Here is a 22,426-nt window from a genome sequence, read left to right on the forward strand (position 1 = left end):
ACGGAGTGGCTGGGCCCGTGAGCCGTGGCCGCTGATCCTGCGCGTCCGGAGCCTGTGCTCCGCAACGGGAGAGGCCACAACAGTGAGATGCCCGCATATCGCAAAAAAAAAAAAAAAAAGTGTAGTGGCCCTAGGAACAGTGCATACTATACCCAGAGGATAAACCTGATCTGCTAATAACTCCCAACCAAATCCTCCACCTGGTACTTGAAGGGACAAGGCCATATCCTTAACTCCAATACCCTCAGAAGAAACACAGTGTTTAACATTTGTATTAACTTTATTTTAGAATGAACAAACATAAGGAAAAAGCTTAACTAATCATGTAATTTCCATAAAAGAGAGGAACATTCCAGAAAAGAAAATGCATACTTTAACCCCATTTTGCAGAAGTACATGGCACAATTTATGGATTTAGAGAAAATTGTTTTAACTATACCTCACTGATAAAAAATAATACAGCTGGGTTTCTGAGTAGATCACTATATCACATAAAATACAGGAGCCTATAAACAACAGTCAATAACAATAAATGTAGTTTTGCTACAAATGTTTTATTCTTATGCTAGTAGTTTCTCAAATTACAAATCAAGTGCATTTTAGTATAACTTGCTGCATTTCTATAACAAACAGTTGAAGGCACAGTTAGTGCAAACAGAATAAAGCCCATTCACCAAGAAGGCTGGGGAACAGAGGCACGCTTTGCTTTTTCCAGGAAAAAAAAAATCTCCAAACACATATATCTCAGTTACCAGTTCTGGTAATTTTTCATGGCTAGAAACTAACAGCAACCTGACAAAAGCCATGAATTCACAATACCAAGGTTTACATATGCTTAGAGAATTCACTGCCTTCTACATTTCTTTAAAAAGTTTACACTACTGGAGTGCTAGATGGAATGCGTTGTTAAATATATTTGGACAAAAAAAATTTTTTAAATAAATTAAATATATATTTGGACATAGTTTTATACTGAGAGTACCAGGAAGAGACAACACTTTAAGACTGTAAGTAACTTATGGTTAAGTTTTGGTTACTGTAAACACAGGCAGACTCAACCTGGGGGCCCACACACACCAACCTCCCTGCTTCAGCTATCAATATCTTCTTCCTGGGGGTCCAGGCTTTGGCCTTTAGCACCCTCAACAGCAGCCAACCCGTTCTCATGAGTGACTTTGTCATAAGCCAGCTCATTACATTCCCTGATCACCCCCTCTTGCTCGGTCTCAAGTGCTTTTCCTGTGAAATACAGCACAGCTCTAGGGATGACAAACGTGCGCAAACTGTGAGCAATGAAGACGTCTTCCTCATCTTCATCGGCATCCATACCCCACCGGAGAGCACTGAATAAGTTGAAGAAGGACTCTAGGGGAAATTCCTGGGTCACTGTGCGCAACAGTCCCCAAAACCTGTGCCTCTGCTTCTTCAGGACCGTTTGCACAGTGACGTTCCTCCCCTCATTCCAGACTATCTTGCAGTCTATGCAATGCTCCACCGCAGATCCCCTAAAGGGGTGGGGGTCAGAGTAATGGAGCTTAGACTTGACCGTATAAGTTTTGGTCAGCACCTCATTTGTGAAGTAGTCGTTGGGTTCAAAGTGAAATTCCAGAGTGAAGGCGAGCGGCTCGTCGGGTTTTGAAAACTTGACTTTCACGTCTCGCAAGAGCTTCAGAATGGGCTCGTCATATTTCTGAATCAATGGAGAGATCTCCTCGACGTTCTTTAAAACTGTGAGCCAGAAATCAGGGATCCCTGTAGGCTCCTCTTTCTCTTCATCCACATTATGTCCCTCAATTCCTCCATACTCCCCAAACACCTCCTCCACATCCTTGAAATCTTCCTCGCAATATTCTTCCAAGTCCTCATACTCCGGATTCTCCTCCAGACCCTGCATCTGAGCATTAGAATAATCTTCCACCTCATTATAACCATTGTCCTCGGCCTTGGACTTCACCTCACACTCCTCTTTCATGGGCTTGTAGAGTGCATTGATGATCTGGTGTCTCTTTTCCAATAAGGGCCAATAGATGCCAGCAAATTTCCTCTCGATGGAATGAAATTCCCTCAGGTACTTGGCATCTAGGCCTGCGGATTTGGCCTGAAGATTTTTGAGAGCGTACACTCGGTGCTTAACTGCCAGAGGCAGGCTCTCAGTAAAGCTCTCGTCTAAGGAGTACCCCATCAAGGCCTGTGAAGAGGATTCGGCTGCCACCGCGCCGATTAATGGGCCTTCTTCACCGGCTGCACCCTATTCCCCAAGCCCTTCCATCATTAGCTTTTTCACAGGAAAAGACTCACCAAAGTGGAGTAGACGGCAGTTGGTTGAGACGTGGGCACCGGTGGGGGCTAAGAAGGAGGCAGAAACGGAAGCGGTTGAGGCTGCTGCGGAAGCTGGACTGAGGGGGAGGAAGCAGAAGAGGGGCAGGCGGGTACAATACTGGAGCAAGCCTAAGGCTGCAGCCAGAGCAGCCCACTAAATGACCTTTCTCACTAGCTGCCTAAGCAAAAGGAGGAGGTGCCTCAAGCCCATTTCTCAGAGGATGACCCTCTAAACTTGTTTTGCTTCAAAGCTCACCTTATTTGCTAGGTAGCTGTGATTGACAAGCTCTTGTCCAATGAACGACTAGATCCATCACATTTCCAGCCCCCCCCCCCAACACCGCTTCCCAGCGGTAAGGCTCCAAAATTTCTAGACTGGAGGGGTTGAGAACAATCTAGTAGAGGAGGAGCAGATTGAGACTAACCTAAATCTTAAGTAAACCTGAGAAAACTTTATCTTAGAAAACCAAAAAGTACAGGCTAGGGGAGTTGTTAAGAGTCCTGAAACGTGACTTCCAAGTCTCTCTTATATGGAAAATTAATAGATCTAATACGGATGACCACTAATTGAGTGTTGTTCAATAATCTTTTCTAAAATGTACATGCTTTCTTTTTATCCCATGTTTAACGAGTATTACAGTTAAAAAAATTCCAAAAGAGCTCAAGGTTGCAGCTATAATGTCAACTGATTACAAAAACAAACAAACAATAGGAATGTCTTTAGCCCATTGAGATTATTACATTATTTTATCTCCTACTGTAAGGACACATGTGCAGGGCGGGAGGGGGGAGAGTCTTTTATATTCAAATACACAAAGAAGAGAGAAGGGGGTAAAACATTAAAATATTAACAATGAAGATCTTTAAGCAATGTTGACTCCCCAGAGATTTCTTTTATTTTCTAATTTTGGATTTTCAGAATCTCTATGAAGAGTGTACATTCTTTTAAAGTTGTATCAACTCTGATAACATTTACTAGGGAAGAGTGAGATGAGATGGAATGGGGGTAAAGGAGGGCCTATGGTGACCAGTGCCCACAATTATATGTATGACTAGTTAACACTTAACACCTGAATTATCAGTATCCCAGAATACTGCTGCTGAATTGCAAATTTCCCTCCCTCCATGCTGGCTGTTTTGGAGGTAAAACAAAAAGATACTCAAATGTGAAGTAATATTCCTAAAAGCAAAACATTTGCCTTGAAATTCTGAATAAATTGGAAATATTCAATGACTTGGCACTAGGGAAAAAGTTAAAGACATAAAAATGTATTAACAAGATGGAATAAATTTCCTACGGTAGGGAAACCAACTAGTTTTTTCTTGTCCATACTTCAATACTGATCACATATAATTTAAAAATTTTGATTTTTAAAGTGTTTATTATATTCCAAATTTAACAGTTAACTGTTTTTTGTGTCATAATCGCAGAAATAATCATAGAGTGTTAGTGTATTTCTTTCCAGGTTTTTAGATGTGTGTGTGTGTGTGTGTGTGTGTGTGTGTTTTAATTTAGAAAACTGTAAACACTGTATTATTGCAGTGCTTCTTCTCACTCTACCACACAACCTCCCTTTTAGATGATAGGTTTCTAAGGATGGATGACTGGTTGTTTTATAGTTGATGTGGTGCCTGTGCTACTTTCCACTCCAAATTTCCATTTAAAAATCTTTCTTGATAATAATGAGGGAAAAAAAGAGGACAGGAAGAGGAGAAGAAATGGGAGTAGAAGGAGGAGAAAGAAAACAGGGAAGAAATTCTTCTCATTGGGCTAAAAGACCTATGGTAGAGAGTCACAAAAATTGGAAGTTCCCAGAAGGTGCTTTGTGTAGAGGATGGAGCAAGGAGCTTAAGTAGAAAGTAAAGAAGAGATGTTCCTTCCCTCAGTAAATATTATGTAAATATTTAACCACTGCAATTTGTCTGTGTGTGCCTGTGTTTGATTAAAACATATTTCATTTAAAATAGACTGAAGGTAGAAGGCTCAAATAACATGAAGTTTCAGTCTCATATGTCAGTCCCATAGTTCTATAATTATGAATCCTACATTGCTTGTTTTTTTTTAATTCTATAATTAGAAAATTATTTTTCCTCTTCTGATAAATATAATACAAGCTCATTTTAGAAAATTTGGAAAGAAACTTGTGGTAGGTAATAAAACCACTAGCAATCTCACCATTCTGAGAGAACTAATGTGAATATATTGATGCCTCCCCTTCTTTTCCTCTTTGGGTGTTAATAACAAATAGAGATTTTGAAAAATTGAGATCACATAGTATTGACTCTTCCATACCTGCCATTTTTCCCCTTTTAGTTTCCTATTAAAAGGATCTTCCCATGTCAATAAATAGTCTTCAGAATTACCATTTTAAAGATTATTCACTGATATTTAAGTGATTTGAATAATTTAATAATAATAAATGAATAAAAAGATAGATTCATTCATGTGACTTGCTTGCAAATTTTGCTTTATAGCCATATAAGAAGTCTTCAAACCAAAAGGAAAATACCTGATTACATTACACAAAATTAAACATTGCCATGAAGTATCCAATATATACTAGGAACCCAAATTTGTTTTCTTTTTCCTAATCTCTCCTTTGATCTAGCTATCTATGTATACACACACACACCACACACACACACACCTCTAACTTGCATAGACAAAGTGTAAAAGGTGACAAAGACTCTCTTTGACCAAACTTTAGACAGTTTCCTCTAAGCCCTCTTTTGACTAGCCCTTTTCAAAAATTTCCTCAAGCTTACCTGGTTTGATTTTAGTAAGAATCCTGCTAAGCCAGTTTAAAGAGAACCCCCCTAGTCTTGATATCTAATCAAATTCCTCACCCCCCACCATCCCCCAGGTGATAGCTGATCACCCTGGCCTGTCTTCAGCAAGAATCGTTTTAGATCAGTTTAGCAAGAATTACCCCTATCCTTGATGTCTTCTGTTAGTAATTTTCCATCCACTTATCCCTCCAACCTGCTCCTTGGCTATAAATCCTCACTCTTTCTTGTACTTGGAGTTGAGCCAGATCTCTCTCCCCTATTGTAACAGTCTTAATACCTATCACAATAGTCCTGAATAAAGTCTTCCTTACCATTTTAATGAGTGTCAGACTAATTTTTCTTTAACAAAGGTTAAATAACACAGAGCCAATAGTTGCTACACCTGGAGTTGTGGAATTTGGAGTAATTTCAATGCTTTGTTTTTCTATTCGTTTATTAGTATTTCCTAACTATATTTTCACAATTCATACTCAATTTGCATAATTAGAGACATGAATAAATGAATGAATTAGAGGAGAATAAAGAAGAAGCCCAAGTCTTTCCAATAGTAAACAACTCATCTCCCTGCAGAAAGAGCTCAACTCACCAGAGAGATTCAGGTAGTTTGACCACAGTAAAATAATCTGCTACTTTCAGTGTCTTCTGTCCATAGCAGGCCCCAGTTAGCTTACACTTTTTCTTTGACTATATGGATTAAGTATCTTGCACACCCTAAGGATTTCAAAACACTCGCTGCCCATCATCTAATTTCTAGATAACAAGTAGACTAAAATTTTTGGACGTCTATCATCCTAGAAATGTTACCAGCTGGCTTCAACTTTGAGAAAGGAAACTGGTTTTCAGAGAATTAAGAAGGCTAAGACATATATTCTCATGATATCCAAGTGCAATGACAGAAACATAAATAACACTATTGAATTATTTCTGTTTAAACTTACAGTTCTAGTTGCAATGACTAAGAAAATTTTTTATTTGGCATGAAGTAACAATTCAATAACTACTGCTCTTTCCTTGAAAAAGTTTTTTCCCCTAAATTTCCATAAGGACAAATATAAATTACCAATCCTCAAAGAGTGCAGGTTGCTTTAGCTTATCTTTCATTTAACTATGGAAAATTATGCCTCTTTTATAAATATCATGGAACTTTAATTAGCTGACAATAAAAGTCCTACATAGCCCTATAATATTTCTAATTTTAAAAGAATGGAATAAAATCAGAAAAACTGGTTGACAAGTATTGGATGCACACTTTCTGGCAGTTTATTTTTTATCTATCTATTTATGTCTGTCTGTCTATCTATCTATCTAGACACATCCTTTAGCTGTGTGGCACATGAAAGTAGATACTCCAAACACGGGGCAAATTAAATCACATGGATCTATTTCAAGATATTAAGTTTAGAGAAATTAATCCATGGGTTTCCAAAAAAAACAAAATCTCTAGTGAATTGACTAAATTGCCTTCTGATGACAACATAGCTGATACAAATATGCCCCCCTTGGGGCTTCCCTGGTGGCTCAGTGGTTGAGAGTCCGCCTGCCGATGCAGGGGACGCGGGTTTGTGCCCCGGTCCGGGAAGATCCCACATGCCATGGAGCGGCTGGGCCCGTGAGCCATGGCTGCTGAGCCTGTGCGTCCGGGGCCTGTGCTCCGCAACGGGAGAGGCCACAGCAGTGAGAGGCCTGCGTACCGCAAAAAAAAAAAAACAAAAAAACCCCACAAATATGCCCCCCTTGGAATCTGCATAAGAGAATGAAGGAAATGGAAAGTCAGTAAGGCCCTAGGTTTGACTTCTTTATGCATAGATGTCAAGTGCTTTCACTGGGCTTTTAAATCCCCAGTATACTCATACCAACTCACCACCAAAAACAACTATCCCACTAATTGACCTCCCAATAAAATCCTGTATAAAATAAACAAATGGACATTTGTTTCCACAAAGTCACACCAGTCTTACATCTTACATAGATTATGTTTAATGGATGTTCCTATTATTAAACACATACGAATAAAAAATGAAAACTCTATTACTTACAAATTTAGCTAATTTTTCATGTTATAACTTCCCTGTCCTTTATGGCCTTACTATCATTTAAACTCAAAATGAACTTTTCGAAAATAAAAGACCATTTATTTCTAACTTACAGATAGAAACTACTTATTTTTCCAAAAGCACCCCCAATCTTTTACAAAGTGTGTTTTATAAATTCCATTTTGTTTGGAGCTTGAGAATTTTATTGTAAAATCTTCACAGCATATTTTCTCCTTTAGCTTCTCCACCTGGAAAATGATGCCTTGGGTCATAAGGTCAATCAGTAGTAATATTGGAAATAAATCACTGATCTCCTGAGTCCCTTCCTATGTTCTATCTAGACAAGTTAAATTTATAAAAATCATCTAGGAAAATTTATCAAAATAATTCCAACAACAGGAAAAATTGCTACATAGCATAAATCTGAGAAAAGAAAAGCAGCTAGTGACACCAGGAGTTGGTCTGGCACACAAGTAGTTCTTGGTGCTCTCCTGTTGAATATAAATAATCTTACACCACCAGCATAAGAGAACACTACTCTGTGACCATAATGTACCAAGATAAAAAGGACACGACTTAGTAATAGTGTCAGAACACAGAAAAATACATGGACACATGGACATTTTCCAAAGTACAAAAATGACCAAACATGTCCCCATCCTGGCCAACATGAGTAAATGATGCTACTTTACCAATTAGTTTTCGCCTCATTTTAATCGCCCTTATTTTTAGATAACACATTTTAAAAGTATGAAGTCATAGAATTGCCTCCACCTCTTGACATCACCCAATCCAGAGTAAAGTCTAGCTTGCTTAAATCTTCTACCTAATCACCTAAAACAAATGCAAATCCTATAATAAATCCTTTTGAACATCCACTGTATGGGGTTGTTCAAGACAACTCAGACTTTTGCTACTGATCATAGGACTCAGCATATAGTCATAGTGACAGCCAAAATGTATTATAGTAAAGGATACAAATCAAAATCAGCAAAGGGAATAGGCCTATGGGTCAAAGGCTAGAGACCAAGAGCTTCCAAGAGTCTTTTTTGAGAGATGTCTCACCATATGCACTTAATTTCTCCAGTAATGAATTTCTCCAGCAGTGAGCTGGGAAGCTCACTAGAGACTGAGTGACCAAGGTTTTTATTGGAGGTTTGTCATGTAGGCCCCTAATGTGGCCTCCCATAAGGGGACTTTCTGCCCCAGTCTGGTCCAATTAGTTCAGTTTAGTCCTTGGTTTTTTAAGAAGACTGTCTGAAGGTGATCAGTTCCAAACAGTTTTGCTTGTCCATGACACCAGATCATCTGCTTTGTGAATGTGAAGGACATCTGGAGGTGCTCTGCATGGAAAATGCAGCAGGATACTCCCTGCTGTCTCATAGTCAGCATGGTCAGGTGTGAACTTAGGCTTCATAGTCAGTTTGAATTCAAAACACTCTGAACAACTTAGAAGATAACATTGGTGCTTTTATTGATGGGAGGGAAGGTTTCAGGTACAGCTCTGAAAAACAAAGGTCTCTAATTTCTTATCCATCCACCCATCCCCAACCCCACTCTCATGTTTCCCTGGGTACCTGTTTTTTTTTTCTTAGTTATTATAAAGTCAGTGTGTCTTATTCAGTAATCATAATTTACATTTCTCCCATATTTTCGTCTCATCCAAACCATTTCACCTGGATGAGTTTTATGAAAGAAGGACCAAAACATTTTCACAGAAAAACAATTTTACATGACTTAACCAGATCATGTTCTGACCAAATCCCTAATTTTCAAAAAATTTCAAAGTGTGTTTATATAATGTTTAATCAATTTGTCCTGATCATTTATCCAGTGAGAAGCCACAAAAAGAGCAATGCCATTCTGGAGACATCTGTATTGAATAAACAAAGTACTTTACTAAGGTGTGAGTACCAAGAGAAAGGTGAGGGAAGTAGAGTCAGGCTACTAGTCGACTGTTGCAAAGTGCAACTAATCCAGAAAGTCAAACACTGCAAGCCATCAACATCCAGCTGTGGATTAAAAATGTTGCCTACCATATAAGTAAACAAAAGATGTTGCAGCCATCAAGCCATCAGCACTGCAGCCACCTACTATACCCAGAGGGGATTCAGGATGGAGAAAAGCAGGATACTGGCCCTAGGTAGTTAAGATGCATAGCAAAGGAATGATTTCAATGAGCCCAAACTCCTGCATCTTCCCATATATAGAAGAGCACTAAATTCATTAACTTGAGATGTCTGGTTTTCTTTAATTAACAGTCATCTGTTGATGTTCTGACTACCTGGTTTTTGTTGCAAAAACCCCTATACATCCTGGCTCCTCCCTTACCTTTTCAGAGCAGTCCCTCAGAGCTATCTGAGAGGCTGTCTTCTGGGCTTAAGCCCTCAGTTTTGTCTGCCAAAAAACCCCCATAATTCTCAATTTTTAGGTTATGCATTTTTTCAGTCGACACAACCATCTCCACTAAAGGGTCAAATGTCCGATCTGTCATGAGTAGGTAGAGGAGTCACAGTCCTGTGCTATGCATTCCTCCAACTTGCAGCTTTCAACTTTAATAACAAGTTAAGAATGCAATTATTTGTGTGTGTGTGATAAGAACATACCTCAATAAAGTGGTTTCTTTTAAAAATGCAACTAGTCTCTGTGTAAGAAATGAAGAGTCATTCAATAGCTCAATTTTAGGAGGTCACATTAGACGATAAGCCCTTTTCTATGGGCATTTTTATATTACCCAAATGGTCCACCCAACATCCAGGATATTTTAATAGTTGATGGTCCCACAGAGGGGTGTTCTAAATCTGCAACAGTATCAGAGTCTGTGCTCTCCTTGAGTGGAGCAATTTCATCCAGTTTTAGTTCATCATAGTTAATGCTGAGACTGAAGCAGTTCACACCAAAAAATATTAGGTTTCAGATATAGAGTTAAGTACAGGCAATTAGCATTTGTGAATTCAGGATTCCAACCAAGCAAGAGACTTTTCTTCGGCATCAGAAAACAAGCTGTGTTGCAGGACCACAGAGTTGTGTTCCAAGTTCAAGGGTCAAGCAAAGCTTTGCAAAGCCCTTTTTATCTTGTCAGGCTTAGAATCCAAATTGACCTCAAAAGTGCACACATCAGGACAAAATTTCAACAGACTCTAATGGTCAGACATTTGATTTCCACAAGGGCTTATTAGCTGACTAAAAACTCATTTTTAGAAAAATATAGAGGAACAAGGATAAGAGTGACATTGAAACATCTCTTCAAAAACCGTTAAAATAAGAAGAAAGTAGAGTGAGATATATAAATTGTTGAAAGAAAAAAGTCACCCCAAATCCACCAACCTAGAACTTTGTTAGCAAAATTAACATTCAAAAATGAAGAAGAAATACTTTTCTCAGGCAAACAAAAATGGAGGGACTTTGTCACCAGTAAACTTGCCTTGCAATAAAAGCTAGAAAACATTCTCCAGAGAGAATGAAAATGATATAGCTCAGTAACCTGTCCTATATAAAGATAGAGTGTTCAAGAAGGAATAAGTAAAGGTGAAATAAAACCATTTGTTTTTCTTATTATTAATTGATTTAACAGATAACAGTTTGTTTAAAATAATAATAGCTATAATATATTGGGTGATTATAGCTTATGAAAAAGTGAAATGAATAACAGCATAATAAAGAATGATAGGGAAGAATTGGATCACTGTTACATAGTACCTGAACTATCTATGAAACAGTATGTTATTTGAACATAGACCTAAATTAGTTGTAAATGTATATTGTAAACTCTATGGCAAACACTAAATTAAAATAAATAGAATTATAATAGATATATTGAAAGGAGAGAATATGGAATCACATTACAAGCCCAATTAAACCACATAAGGTTAAAGGTGAGTGGAAGACAAAGAAAAAGCAGAAACAAAGAACAAGGAGAGTGAATAGAAAGCAGCTACACGTATGGTACATATTATTTCAACCATATCAATAACCACTTTATATATGAATTGTTTAAAAACACTCTCTTAGTCTTTTTGGATTACTATAAGAAAAGTAGGGACTTCCCTGGTGGTCCAATGGTAAAGAATCCACCTTACAATGCAAGGAACGCAGGTTCAATACCTGGTCAGGGAACTGAGATCCCACACTCAGTGGGGCAACTAAGCCCACATGCCACAACTACTGAGGTCGTGCGCCTCAATGAGAGAGCTGGCATGGCACAAACTACAGAGCCCACACACTCTGGAGCCCACATACCACAACTAGAGAGAGAAACCCACACACCACAACTAAAGAGAAGCCTGCACGCCACAATGAAAGGTCTCACATGCCTCAGCAAAGATCCCACGTGCTGCAACTAAGACCCAGAGCAGCCAAAAAAATAAATATATTTTTTTAAAAACATCCATTGATAGTTCTTAATTCAATCTTAACAAAAAAAAAGAGAAAAGTACCATAAACTGGGTGGATTATAAAAACAAACATTTATTTCTCACAGTTGTGGAGGCTGTAATTCCAAGATCCTGGTACTGGAAGATTTGGTGTCTGGCGAGAGCATGCTTCCTGGTCCATAGGTGGACATCTTTTCACTGTAACCTCATGTGGTGGAAGGGACAACTGACTTTTCTCAGACCACCTTTATAAGGGCACTAATTTAATTCATGAGGGCTCTGCAATACCAAACAAAATCCCAGCAAGTTATATTGTGGATATTGACAAACTTATTCTAATATTGATATGAAATGACAAAATAGACAACACAATGCTGAAAAAGAACAAAGTTGGATAATGGATATTGCCCATCTTTAAAATATGAGATAAAGCTACAGGTAACAATTTCTGTAAAAAATGCCATTGAGATTTTGATGGGGATTATACTGAATCTGTAGATTGCTTTGGGTTGTATAGACACTTAAACAATATTAAGTCTTCCATTCCATGAACACAGGATGTATTTCCATTTCTTTGTGTCTTCTTTAATTACTTTCAGCAATGTTTTATAATTTTCAGCATACAAATTTTCTCCTCCTTTGTTAAGTTTATTTCTAAGTATTTTATTCCTTTTGGTGCTACTGTAAATGAGATTGTTGTCTCAATTTCCTTTTCAGAAAGTTTCTTATTAGTACATAGAAACACAACCAATTTTATGTTAATTTTGCATCTTCAACTTTGCTAAACATTTTATTAGTTTTATCAATTTTTTTGTGGAGTCTAGGGTTTTCTACATAAAATCACATCATCTGCAAACATAATTTTTACTTCCTCCTTTGCAATTTCATTGCCTTTTCTTTTTCTTGTCTAATTGCTTGGGCTAGAACTTCCAATACTATTTTGAAAAGGAGTGATGAGAAAAGGAACACTCTTTCCTTGTACCAGATCTCAGAGGAAAAACTTTTAAGTTTTTCCCTGTTGAGTTTGATATTAGCTGTGGGCTTGTTATATATGGCTTTTATTATGTTGAGATACGTTTTCTCTATACCCAGTTTGTTGAGAGTTTTTATTATGAATGGATATTGAATTTTGCCAAATACTTTTGCTGCATTTGTTGAGATATCATGTGATTTTTATCCTTCATTTTGTTAATGTTGTGTATTGTGTTAACTGATTTCCTTATGTTGAACCCTCCTTGCATCCCAGAGATAAATCCTACTTGACTGTGGTGTGTGATCCTTTTAATGTGCTACTGAATTTGGTTTGCTAGTACTTTGTTGAGGATTTGTACATCTATGTTCATCACAGTTATTGGTCTGTAGTTTTACTTTCTTGTAATGTCTTTGTCTGGCTTTGGTGTCAGGGCAATGCTGGCCTTGTAAAATGAGCTTGAAAATGTTCCCTCATTTTCAATTTCTGGAATAATTTGAGAAGGATTGGCATTAATTATTTAAATGTTTGTTAGAATTCACAAGTGAAGCCATCTGGTCTTGGACTTTTCTTTGTTGGGAGGTTTTTCACCTATGATTCATATGGAACCAAAAAAGACCCTAAATAGCTAAAGCAATTTTGAACAAGGAAAACAAGGCTGGACGTATCACACTTCTTCATTTCAAAATATGCTACAAAGCCACAGTAGTTAAGACAGTGTGTACTGGAATAAAAACAGACATACAGACCAATGAAACAGAATAGAAAGCACAGAAATAAACCCACAGATATAGTCAACTGATCTTCAACAAAGGATCCCAATAATACACAATGCGGAAAGACTAGTTTCTTCAACAATGTTGGGAAAACTGATATCTACTTGGAGAAAAATTGTATTGGAACCTTACCTTACATGATACACAAAATACAACTCGAAATGGATTAAAGACTTAAACAGAAAACCAGGAACTGTAAAACTCATTGAAGAAAACATAGGAGAAAAGCTTTTTGACATTCGTCTTGGAAGTGATTTCTTTGCCACAGGATATGATACCACAAGCACAGGCAAAAGCAAAAATCAACAAATGGGATTGCATCAAACCAAAAAACCTGTGCACAACAAAGGAAACAATCGACTGAGTGAAAATACAACCTACTGAATGGAAGACAGTATTTGCAAACCATACATCTGGTAAGGGATTAATATCCAAAATACATGAGGACTTATACAACTAAAAACAAAGTAAGGTGGTAAGGGAGAAAGTTAGAGACAAAAAAGTATGACATACAGGAAACAACAAAATCTAAGCTTTTTTCCTAACAGTAATTATTTCATGTAAATGGATTAAACTCCTCAATGAAAGAAGCACAGTTTGGCAGAATGGATATAAAAAAAATGATCCCACTATATGCTGACTGTAAAGACTCTTTTTATATCTAAAGACATACTTAGGTTGAAAGTAAAATAGTCTAAAAAATATTCCATGCATATAATAACTAAAAGAAAGCAGGGTACCTATATTAATATCAGATAAAAGAGACATTAATTTAAAAAATGTTTCAAGAGACACAAAAGGAAGGGTCTTATATATCAATAAAAGGGTCAATTCACCACAAAGATAAAACAAACATATATATAACCAGAACTCATAAATAAATGACAGTGGTGTCATTGAAGAAATAGATAGTTTTATAGTAATAGTAGGAATCGTCTTAAAACCCTACCTTCAATAATAACACCAGACAGAAGATTAATAAAGAAATAGAGGACTTGAACAACACTATAAACCAATTGCATGTAATAAGCTTATATAGAACACTTCACCCAACAAGAAGCAGAACATACTTTTTCTTAAGTGCACATGGAAGAGTCTCTAGTATAGATCATTTTGTAAGGGCACAAAACAAGTCTTAGTAAATTTAAAAAGATAGAAATCACACAAACTATCTTTTCCAATCACAACAGAATGAAACAAAAAATAAAACCAATAGGAGAATGAAAAGGGAAATACACAAATATGTGGATATTAAACAATATATTCTGTAAAAAATGGGTCAAAGAAGAAATCATAAGGGAAATTAGAAAATATCTTGAGACAAATGAAAATGAAAAGACATTCCAAAATTTATGGGATGGATAAAAGCAGTGCTAAGAGGGAATTTATTGCTTTAAATGCTTACTTTACAAAAAGAAGAGCTATCTCAAATCAATAACTTAACATTACATCTAAAGGAATTTGAAAAAGAACTAAAACTAGTAGAAGGAAATAAAGATTAGTGCAGAGATAAAGTACTGAAGGAAAAAACAACAGAGAAAATCAATGAAACCAAAAGTTGCACTTTAAAAAAAAATCAATAAAATTGACAAAACTTCAGGTAGGCTTAATAAGAAAAAAGAGAGACAATACTCACATTACTAAAATTATAACAAAAATGAAAGAGAGGACTTTTGACTACCAATTTTATAGGAATTAACAAGATTATAAGAGAATTCTATGAGCAATGATACATCAACCAATTAGATAACCCAGATGAAATGGACAAATGCTTAGGGGTATATAACATACAAAGACTGAATCATGAAGTACTAGAAAATATGAATAGACCTATAACCAGAAAGGAGATTGAATCAGTAATCAAAATCTTCCCAATGAAGAAAAGTCTAGGACCAGATATCTTCACTGGTGAATTCTACCAAACATTTAAAGAAATAATACCAATCCTTCTCAAACTCTGCTAAAATATTGAAGAGGAGGAAACACTTACTAACTCATTTTAGCAGGACATCTTTACTCTGATACCAAAGAAAGACAAAAACACTACAAGAAGAGAAAACTACAGACCATTATCCCTTATAAATATTGATGCAAAAATCCTCAACAAAGTACTAGCAAAGTGAATTCAGCAATGTTAAAAGGATTATATACCATGACCCAGTGGGATTTATTCCTCAAAACGCAAGTGTTGGCCTGAAACAGACTACCAGATATTTCTCCAGGAAATATGGATTTCTTCAGGATCAGCAGAGAATTGTAATTCAACATCTGCAACCATGGTGAGCCACATGCAAGTCCACACACGGCAAGGAAAGGAGAAGGCTTTAATTAAGGAGAAAAAAGAAGGTTGGGAGGGCTATAGGAAACAAAGAGTCCATGGCTTTTCATTGTCTGACACCTTGCCAGAAAAAAAAAGGAGTCTTTCTTCTTCCTGTTGAACTCAGTTATTGTCACAAGGCATGAGAATGCCCCTTCTGGTCTCCCGAATCTATTTAATTTAGGTTTCTGTTCATTAAGTTTTCACACCAGGATGGTTCAACATATGAAAATAATCAGTGTTATACACTACACTAACAGAATGAGGAAAAAACCCACATGATCATCTCAATTTATGAAGAAAAAGCATTTGACAAAATTCAATACACTTTCATGTTAAAAAAAAAACACTCAACAAACTAGGAATAGAAAGCAATTACTGGAATATATATTATGGGTATAAGGAAAAGTCCACAGCAAACATCATAGTGTTGGAAGACTGAAAGCTTTTCTTTTAACATCAGGAACAAGATAAGGATGCTCACTTTCACCTCTTCAATTCAACATATTATTGAAAGTTTTATTCAGTTCAATTAGGCAAGAAAATGAAAATAAAATGGCATTCAAATTAGAAAGAAGTAAAATCACCTCTGTTTACAGATGACACGATCATATTTGCAGAAACCCCTAAAGATTCCACAATTTTGGGCTTCCCTGGTGGCGCAGTGGTTGAGAGTCCGCCTGCCAATGCAGGGGACACAGGTTCGTGCCCCGGTCCAGGAAGATCCCACATGCCTCAGAGAAGCTGGGCCCGTGAGCCACGGCCGCTGGGCCTGCACGTCTGGAGCCTGTGTTCCGCAACGGGAGAGGCCACAACAGTGAGAGGCCCGCGTACCGCAAAAAAAAAAAAAAATTCCACAATTTTGTTAGAACTAATAATCAAATTCAGCAAAGTTCCAGGATACAAAATCAATACACAAAACAGTTACATTTTCATGCACTAGCAATGAACAAATCAAAAGAAAAGTTAAGAGAGCATTCCATAACTCCATTTATAATAGCATCAAAAAGAATAAAATATTTAAGAATAAACCTAACCAAGGAGGTGAGAGATTTGGACACTGTAAACTATGAAATATTGCTGAAAGACAGAAATAAACATAAGGACATCCCATATTCATGGATTGGAAGAATCAATATTGTTAAGATATCAATACCACCCAAAGCAATCTACAAATTTAATGCAATCCCTATCAAAATCCCAATTATAGGGCTTCCCTGGTGGCGCAGTGGTTGAGAGTCCGCCTGCCAATGCAGGGGACGCGGGTTCGTGCCCCGGTCCGGAAAGATCCCACATGCCGCAGAGTGGCTGGGCCCATGAGCCATGGCCACTGAGCCTGCGCGTCCGGAGCCTGTGCTCCGCAACGGGAGAGGCCACGACAGTGAGAGGCCCGCATACCGCAAAAAAAAAAAAAAAAAAAATCCCAATTATAACTTTGTGAAAATAGAAAAATCCATCCTAAAATTCATATGGAATCTCAAGGGACCTTGAATAGCCCAAACAATCTTGAAAAGGAAGAACACTGTTGGATGATTCATATTTCCTGTTATCAAAATTGTGACCACCTAGAGGGGTGGGATAGGGAGGGTGGGAGGGAGGGAGATGCAAGAGGGAAGAGATATAGGAACATATGTATATGTGTAACTGATTCACTCTGTTATAAAGCAGAAACTAACACAACATTGTAAAGCAATTATACTCCAATAAAGATGTAAAAAAAAAACTTACTACAAGGCTACACTAATCAAAACAGTGTGAAAATGGCATAAAGACAGACCTACTATAAGAATAGAATGGACCAATGGAATAGAATAGACTCTCCAGAAATACATCCTCGCATATATGGTCAAATGATTTTTGACAAGGTTGCTAAAATAATTCAATGGGGAAAGGAGAGTCTTCAACAAATGGTGTTGTAAAAATTGGATATCCACATGCAAAAGAATGAATTTGGACCCTTACCTTCCACCATATACAAAAATTGACACAAAATGGATCAAACACCTAAATGTAAGAGCTGCAACCATAAAACTCTTAGAAGAAAACATAGGCGCAAAGCACCATGACATTGGCATTGGTAATGATTTTTTGGATATGACACCAAAAGTACAGGCAACAAAAGAAAATATAAATTGGATTTCATCAAAATCAAAAAGTTTTTTGCATCAAGGATACTATCAACAGAGCTAAAAGGCAACCCTAGGATGGGAGAAAATATTTGCAAATAATATATCTGATAAGGCATTAACATACAGAATATACAAAGAATTTTTATGATTCAACAACAACCAAAAAAAGCCAATTCGAAAATGGATAAAGGACTTGAATAGACATTTCTCCAAAGAAGATATACAAAAGGCCATGAAGCACAAGTAAAGATGCTCAACGTCACTAATCACTGGGGAAATTCACATCAAAACCACAATGAAATATCCCTTTACATCCAATATGACGTCTGTTATTGAAGAAAACCACAGAAGATAGTATGTATTGGCAAAGATGTGGAGCAATTTGAACCCTTGTAAAATGGCACAGCCATAGTGGAAAACAGTATGGCAGGTCCTCAAAAAATTAAACATTGAATTATTATATAATCCAGCAATTCCACTTCTGGATATATACCCAAAAGCAGGGTCTCAAACATATTTGTACACCCATGTTCATAGCAGCATTACTCACAATAGCCAAATGGTGGGGGGAAAAAACAAATGTCTATCGATGGTTGAATAGATAAACAAAATGTATTTTACATGTACAATCTAATATTATTCAGCCTTTAAAAAGAAGGAAACTCTAATATATGCTACAATATGGATGATTCTTGAAGACACTGTGCTAAGTGAAATAATTCAGACACAAAAGGACAAATATTGTATGATTCCACTCATACGAGTTACTTGGAGTAGTCAAATTCATGGATACAGATAGTAAAATGGTAGCTTCCAGAGGCTGGGGGCTGGAGGAATGGGGAGTTATTGTATAATGAATACAGAGTTTCAGCTTGGGAAGATAAAAGGCTCTGGAATGAATGGTTGTGATTGTCTCACAATAATGTGAATGTACTTAATATCACTGAACTGCACACTTAAAGTGGTTAAAATTATAAATTTTATATTATGTATATTTTACCAATATAAAAAAAAGGAGGAAACTGTGTATGTGGGGGGGTTAATATGGGAACTTCCTACACTATCTGCTCAATTTTAATGTATATCTTCAACTGTTCTAAAAATAGTCTATTAATACAAAAAATAGGTTATAAATTCTTTAAAAATCTCCTATAATTTAGATGCCCCAAGGACAATCTTATTCCCTCCCCCCAAAAAAATCAATGACAGTAGTACTCTCAATGACTATCAGATTCTACTCCCTGTATTTCGTTTTTCACATTTTAGATTTCCCAGTACCTATGAGATTCTTGGGATTTGCACTCCATAGATCAGTCCCTTTAATTCCTTTATCTATGAGTTCCTAATGACAGAAATACAATTTCATTCCTCGTTATATATAAGATCACACTAAGAACACAGTAGACACATCCTAAGTCTGAATGAATGAATAAACTATCTAAAGGTAAAACATATAAATGGATTGTGATTTGGAAAAGATAGAAGTACCAGTTTTACAAATATACACTCAAGTTCTGGAAAACCCATGACATAACTTTGGATTGCACACAGATTGCTCAAATTACATGAATAGTTTTTATTGAAACATTATTTCTGAGACTGTACATAAGCAATATACTGTAATTGGTTAAGTTGTTTCTCTTAGGGATATGGGTTAACAATTCTGAAACATTTATAATGGGATTAAGCAAATAAGTAAATAGATAGTGGATGGTGAGAATCAGATTTTTCACTGTTGGAGTGAGAGGTTACAGAGAAGCAAGGGGATGGGTCTAGAATGATCCATGTGGTAACAGATTAGGGTCAGAGAAATCAATATGAAGGCATGTTTAGTTTAATATAGATACTGATGGATAGTAATAGAAATAATTATAGAGACATGTGTATACAAAGGTTAGCATATATACGTAAATTTCCTAGCTCTGTTTACTGAAAAGGTGTAGAAGCAACGATATCCCAGTAGCACTGAACCCACCAAGTGCTAAGATCTTGATTTCTGACACCATTCTCCAATAAAAGGAATAAGGTATCCTTGGAGAAATGGCTGATTCTAGGACTGAAATAGGAATATACAAAATTAGTCTGTAGCATCTTGTAATGCCAGGTACATACAAAGATGTGGGTATGCCTAGAGACATAGGAACCAACTCAAAGAGCTACAAATGGCCAAAGCTGGAATAATCTGTGTAACAAAGGAAATAATGTACTATTAGATTATAACCCAAGTCATAAAATACATGTCTATGAAAACATACATACATACATATATACATAAATGGAAGAAGAGATATTCTCTTGCAAAGAAGAATTCTAAATAGTTTATGTAGATACTCCTGATGTAGCATAAATCCCCAACACTTAAGTGTAGGCTATGTTTATTAACTTGCTTCCAAAGAGTAACATTATGGTAAGTGGAAGGGGAGAGGGAGTGTTAACTTCACAGTGGAGAAACCTAGCAAACACTATCTTAGTCAGGTGATCAAGGTTAACATCATCAGTTATATCATTTTGATGGCACTTTTCACCAATACGATGTGATGAGAAAGGCACTTCACCTCTTTAGTCTTCCTCCCCAAAATCCATAAACCTAGTCTAAGCATGAGAGAAACATCAAACAAATCTGAATTGAGGAGCATTCTACAAAGTACCTGACTGATTCTCCTCAAAACTGTCAAGGTCATCAAAAACAAAAACACTTGCACATTAAACCTAACCAGGGTGACAGCCTGATATTTTATAAGATTTAAATAGGACCCAGTGTCTTATAATACTAACAATGTCCAAGATATAATCAAAAATCACTCAACATATCAAGAACCAGAAGATCACAACCCGAATGAGCAAAACCAATCAACAGGTGCCAACACCAACATCGCTCACATGTTGGAATTATATGATAAGGATTTTAATAAAGCAGCCATAATTAAATGCTTCAAGAAGCAGTTATGAACACTACTGAAACAAATGAATAATAGAAAATCTCAGAAAAGAAATAGAAGTTATAACAATGAATCAAATAGAGATAATAACATTGAAAAAATAAAACAACCAAAATTAAAAACTCACTGGCTGGGTTCAACTGCAGAATGCAAATGGCAGGAAAGAATCAGTGAACTCGAACACAGACAAATAGAATTGACCAAGTCTGAACAAAAAGAAAATAGACTGAAAAAAATGAGCAAAGTCACAACACTTGTGACAATAATAAAAGATCTAACATGTACATCATCTGGGTCCCAGAAAGAAAGGAGCAGGAGTGTGGCACTGAAAAAATATTCAAGTAAATAAAAGCTGAAAACCCCCAAAATCTGGCAAAAAGCATAAGCTTACTGGGTTCACATGATTTTATGTTCTATTTTTGCACCTGCCTGTGAGTCTGTAATTATTTCAAATAAAAAGAGAAAAAAAGGCATTTAATCACCTCAAATCCTCTTCTGTTTGTGATTACCTCAGGGATATAAAGCTATAAAAGAGTAGCTATAATTTAAGTCCCTATTATGTACAAAGCCGATTATATTATAATGTGATCCTAAGAATCCTAAGAAGTGATGATGATGATTATAATAATAATAACCTAATGTTTTAGGGCTTGTTATGTGCCAGGCATTGTGCTAAGTACTTGACAGTCTTTATTGCAATGAGTTATCAAAACAGTCTTATGACCTAGACACTACTAATTATCTCCATTGTACAGATAAGGAAACTGCTGACAAGTGGAATTTATTAGTTTGACCCAGGTCACATCATACACAAGTTTCACAATAGGGACAAGAACCCAGATTTTTTTAAAAATGAGTTTTCAAAAAAGCAATAAATTTAAATTAAATCTATGACTAAGTGAGAATTAGGTCACATTACCAAAGTGTAAATTATAGAATATTTAAGAGGAAATGAGATTTAATTCCTGTAATACTTTTACATTGTTAAGCTGCATTAGGAAGTTTTCTTAAAAACCTTCAGCCTAGCTGTTACCATATACTATAAGTCAATCAAGTAACAAACCTGACAAAGGAACTTAGGTTAATATCTATTCCAGTACTAGTACCAAGCAGCTTTAATATGGGTAGAGATATTTTAACATAAGTAAACTAGCAGCATCATTCAGTTTCACTGAAGGCAGCATGATGCGATGAAAAGAGCGCAAGCGATGAGATCAGATCTCAGATTTCTCAACTGAAAAACTGAGATAACCACTCTTACCCAAACACTACTGAGGACTTTAATGCTGGAGTGTTCTGCAAACACCATACAGTAAGAGTATGTAAGTTTAATACTTGACCAAGAAATGTAAATGTCTGAAATTGCATAATATGGGTCTCAGCAAGTAAAAGCACCTTTTCAATTCCTCTAAGTTGTAAAGAGAAACATACCTCATCATAGTGAGGAAAACTCATCGAAAACCACTCGCTCTTTCCTTATCCATAGGATTCCTGGCATTTTGGACAACAAAGATTATTGTCTAAGTATCATTTCCACTTGTTACCAGCATATTTTGCATTAAAACATGTATATTTACGCACAGATGTGAGCATGCACACAATATCAATTTTTATTACCTCCTTTCACCTTGATAGCTGATGGAGAAGTAACAAATGATAAAGCACTCCATATTGGTTCCACCTGCTGTCAATCTCTCTGACCATGAGCTTCCTCTCATCCTGGATCATCCAGTGTGTGTGTGTGTGTGTGTGTGTGTGTGTGTGTGTGTGTGTGTGTGTG

The 22,426-nt window shown here is 36.5% G+C and overlaps 1 protein-coding gene across 1 annotated transcript; it reads right to left on the reverse strand.

Annotated features, from left to right (window-relative positions):
- Nucleotides 1-299: 299 nt before the first annotated feature.
- Nucleotides 300-2,493, reverse strand: LOC113614248 (nucleosome assembly protein 1-like 2). The gene has a single exon (XM_027095631.1). It carries the CDS (start codon nt 2,180-2,182, stop codon nt 1,091-1,093), a length of 1,092 nt encoding a protein of 363 aa, XP_026951432.1. The 5' UTR covers nt 2,183-2,493; the 3' UTR covers nt 300-1,090.
- Between the last annotated feature and the right edge of the window lie 19,933 nt (nt 2,494-22,426).

The sequence above is a fragment of the Aethalodelphis obliquidens genome, unplaced genomic scaffold (genome assembly GCF_003676395.1).
Source record: "Aethalodelphis obliquidens isolate GAN/ISIS:26980383/991018 unplaced genomic scaffold, ASM367639v1 scaffold92, whole genome shotgun sequence".
Classification (NCBI taxonomy): domain Eukaryota; kingdom Metazoa; phylum Chordata; class Mammalia; order Artiodactyla; family Delphinidae; genus Aethalodelphis; species Aethalodelphis obliquidens.

What these genes read in the sequence shown, in the direction of transcription:
- LOC113614248 (XM_027095631.1), bottom strand. Translation starts at nt 2,182, where the DNA reads ATGGGGTACTCCTTAGACGAGAGCTTTACTGAGAGCCTGCCTCTGGCA.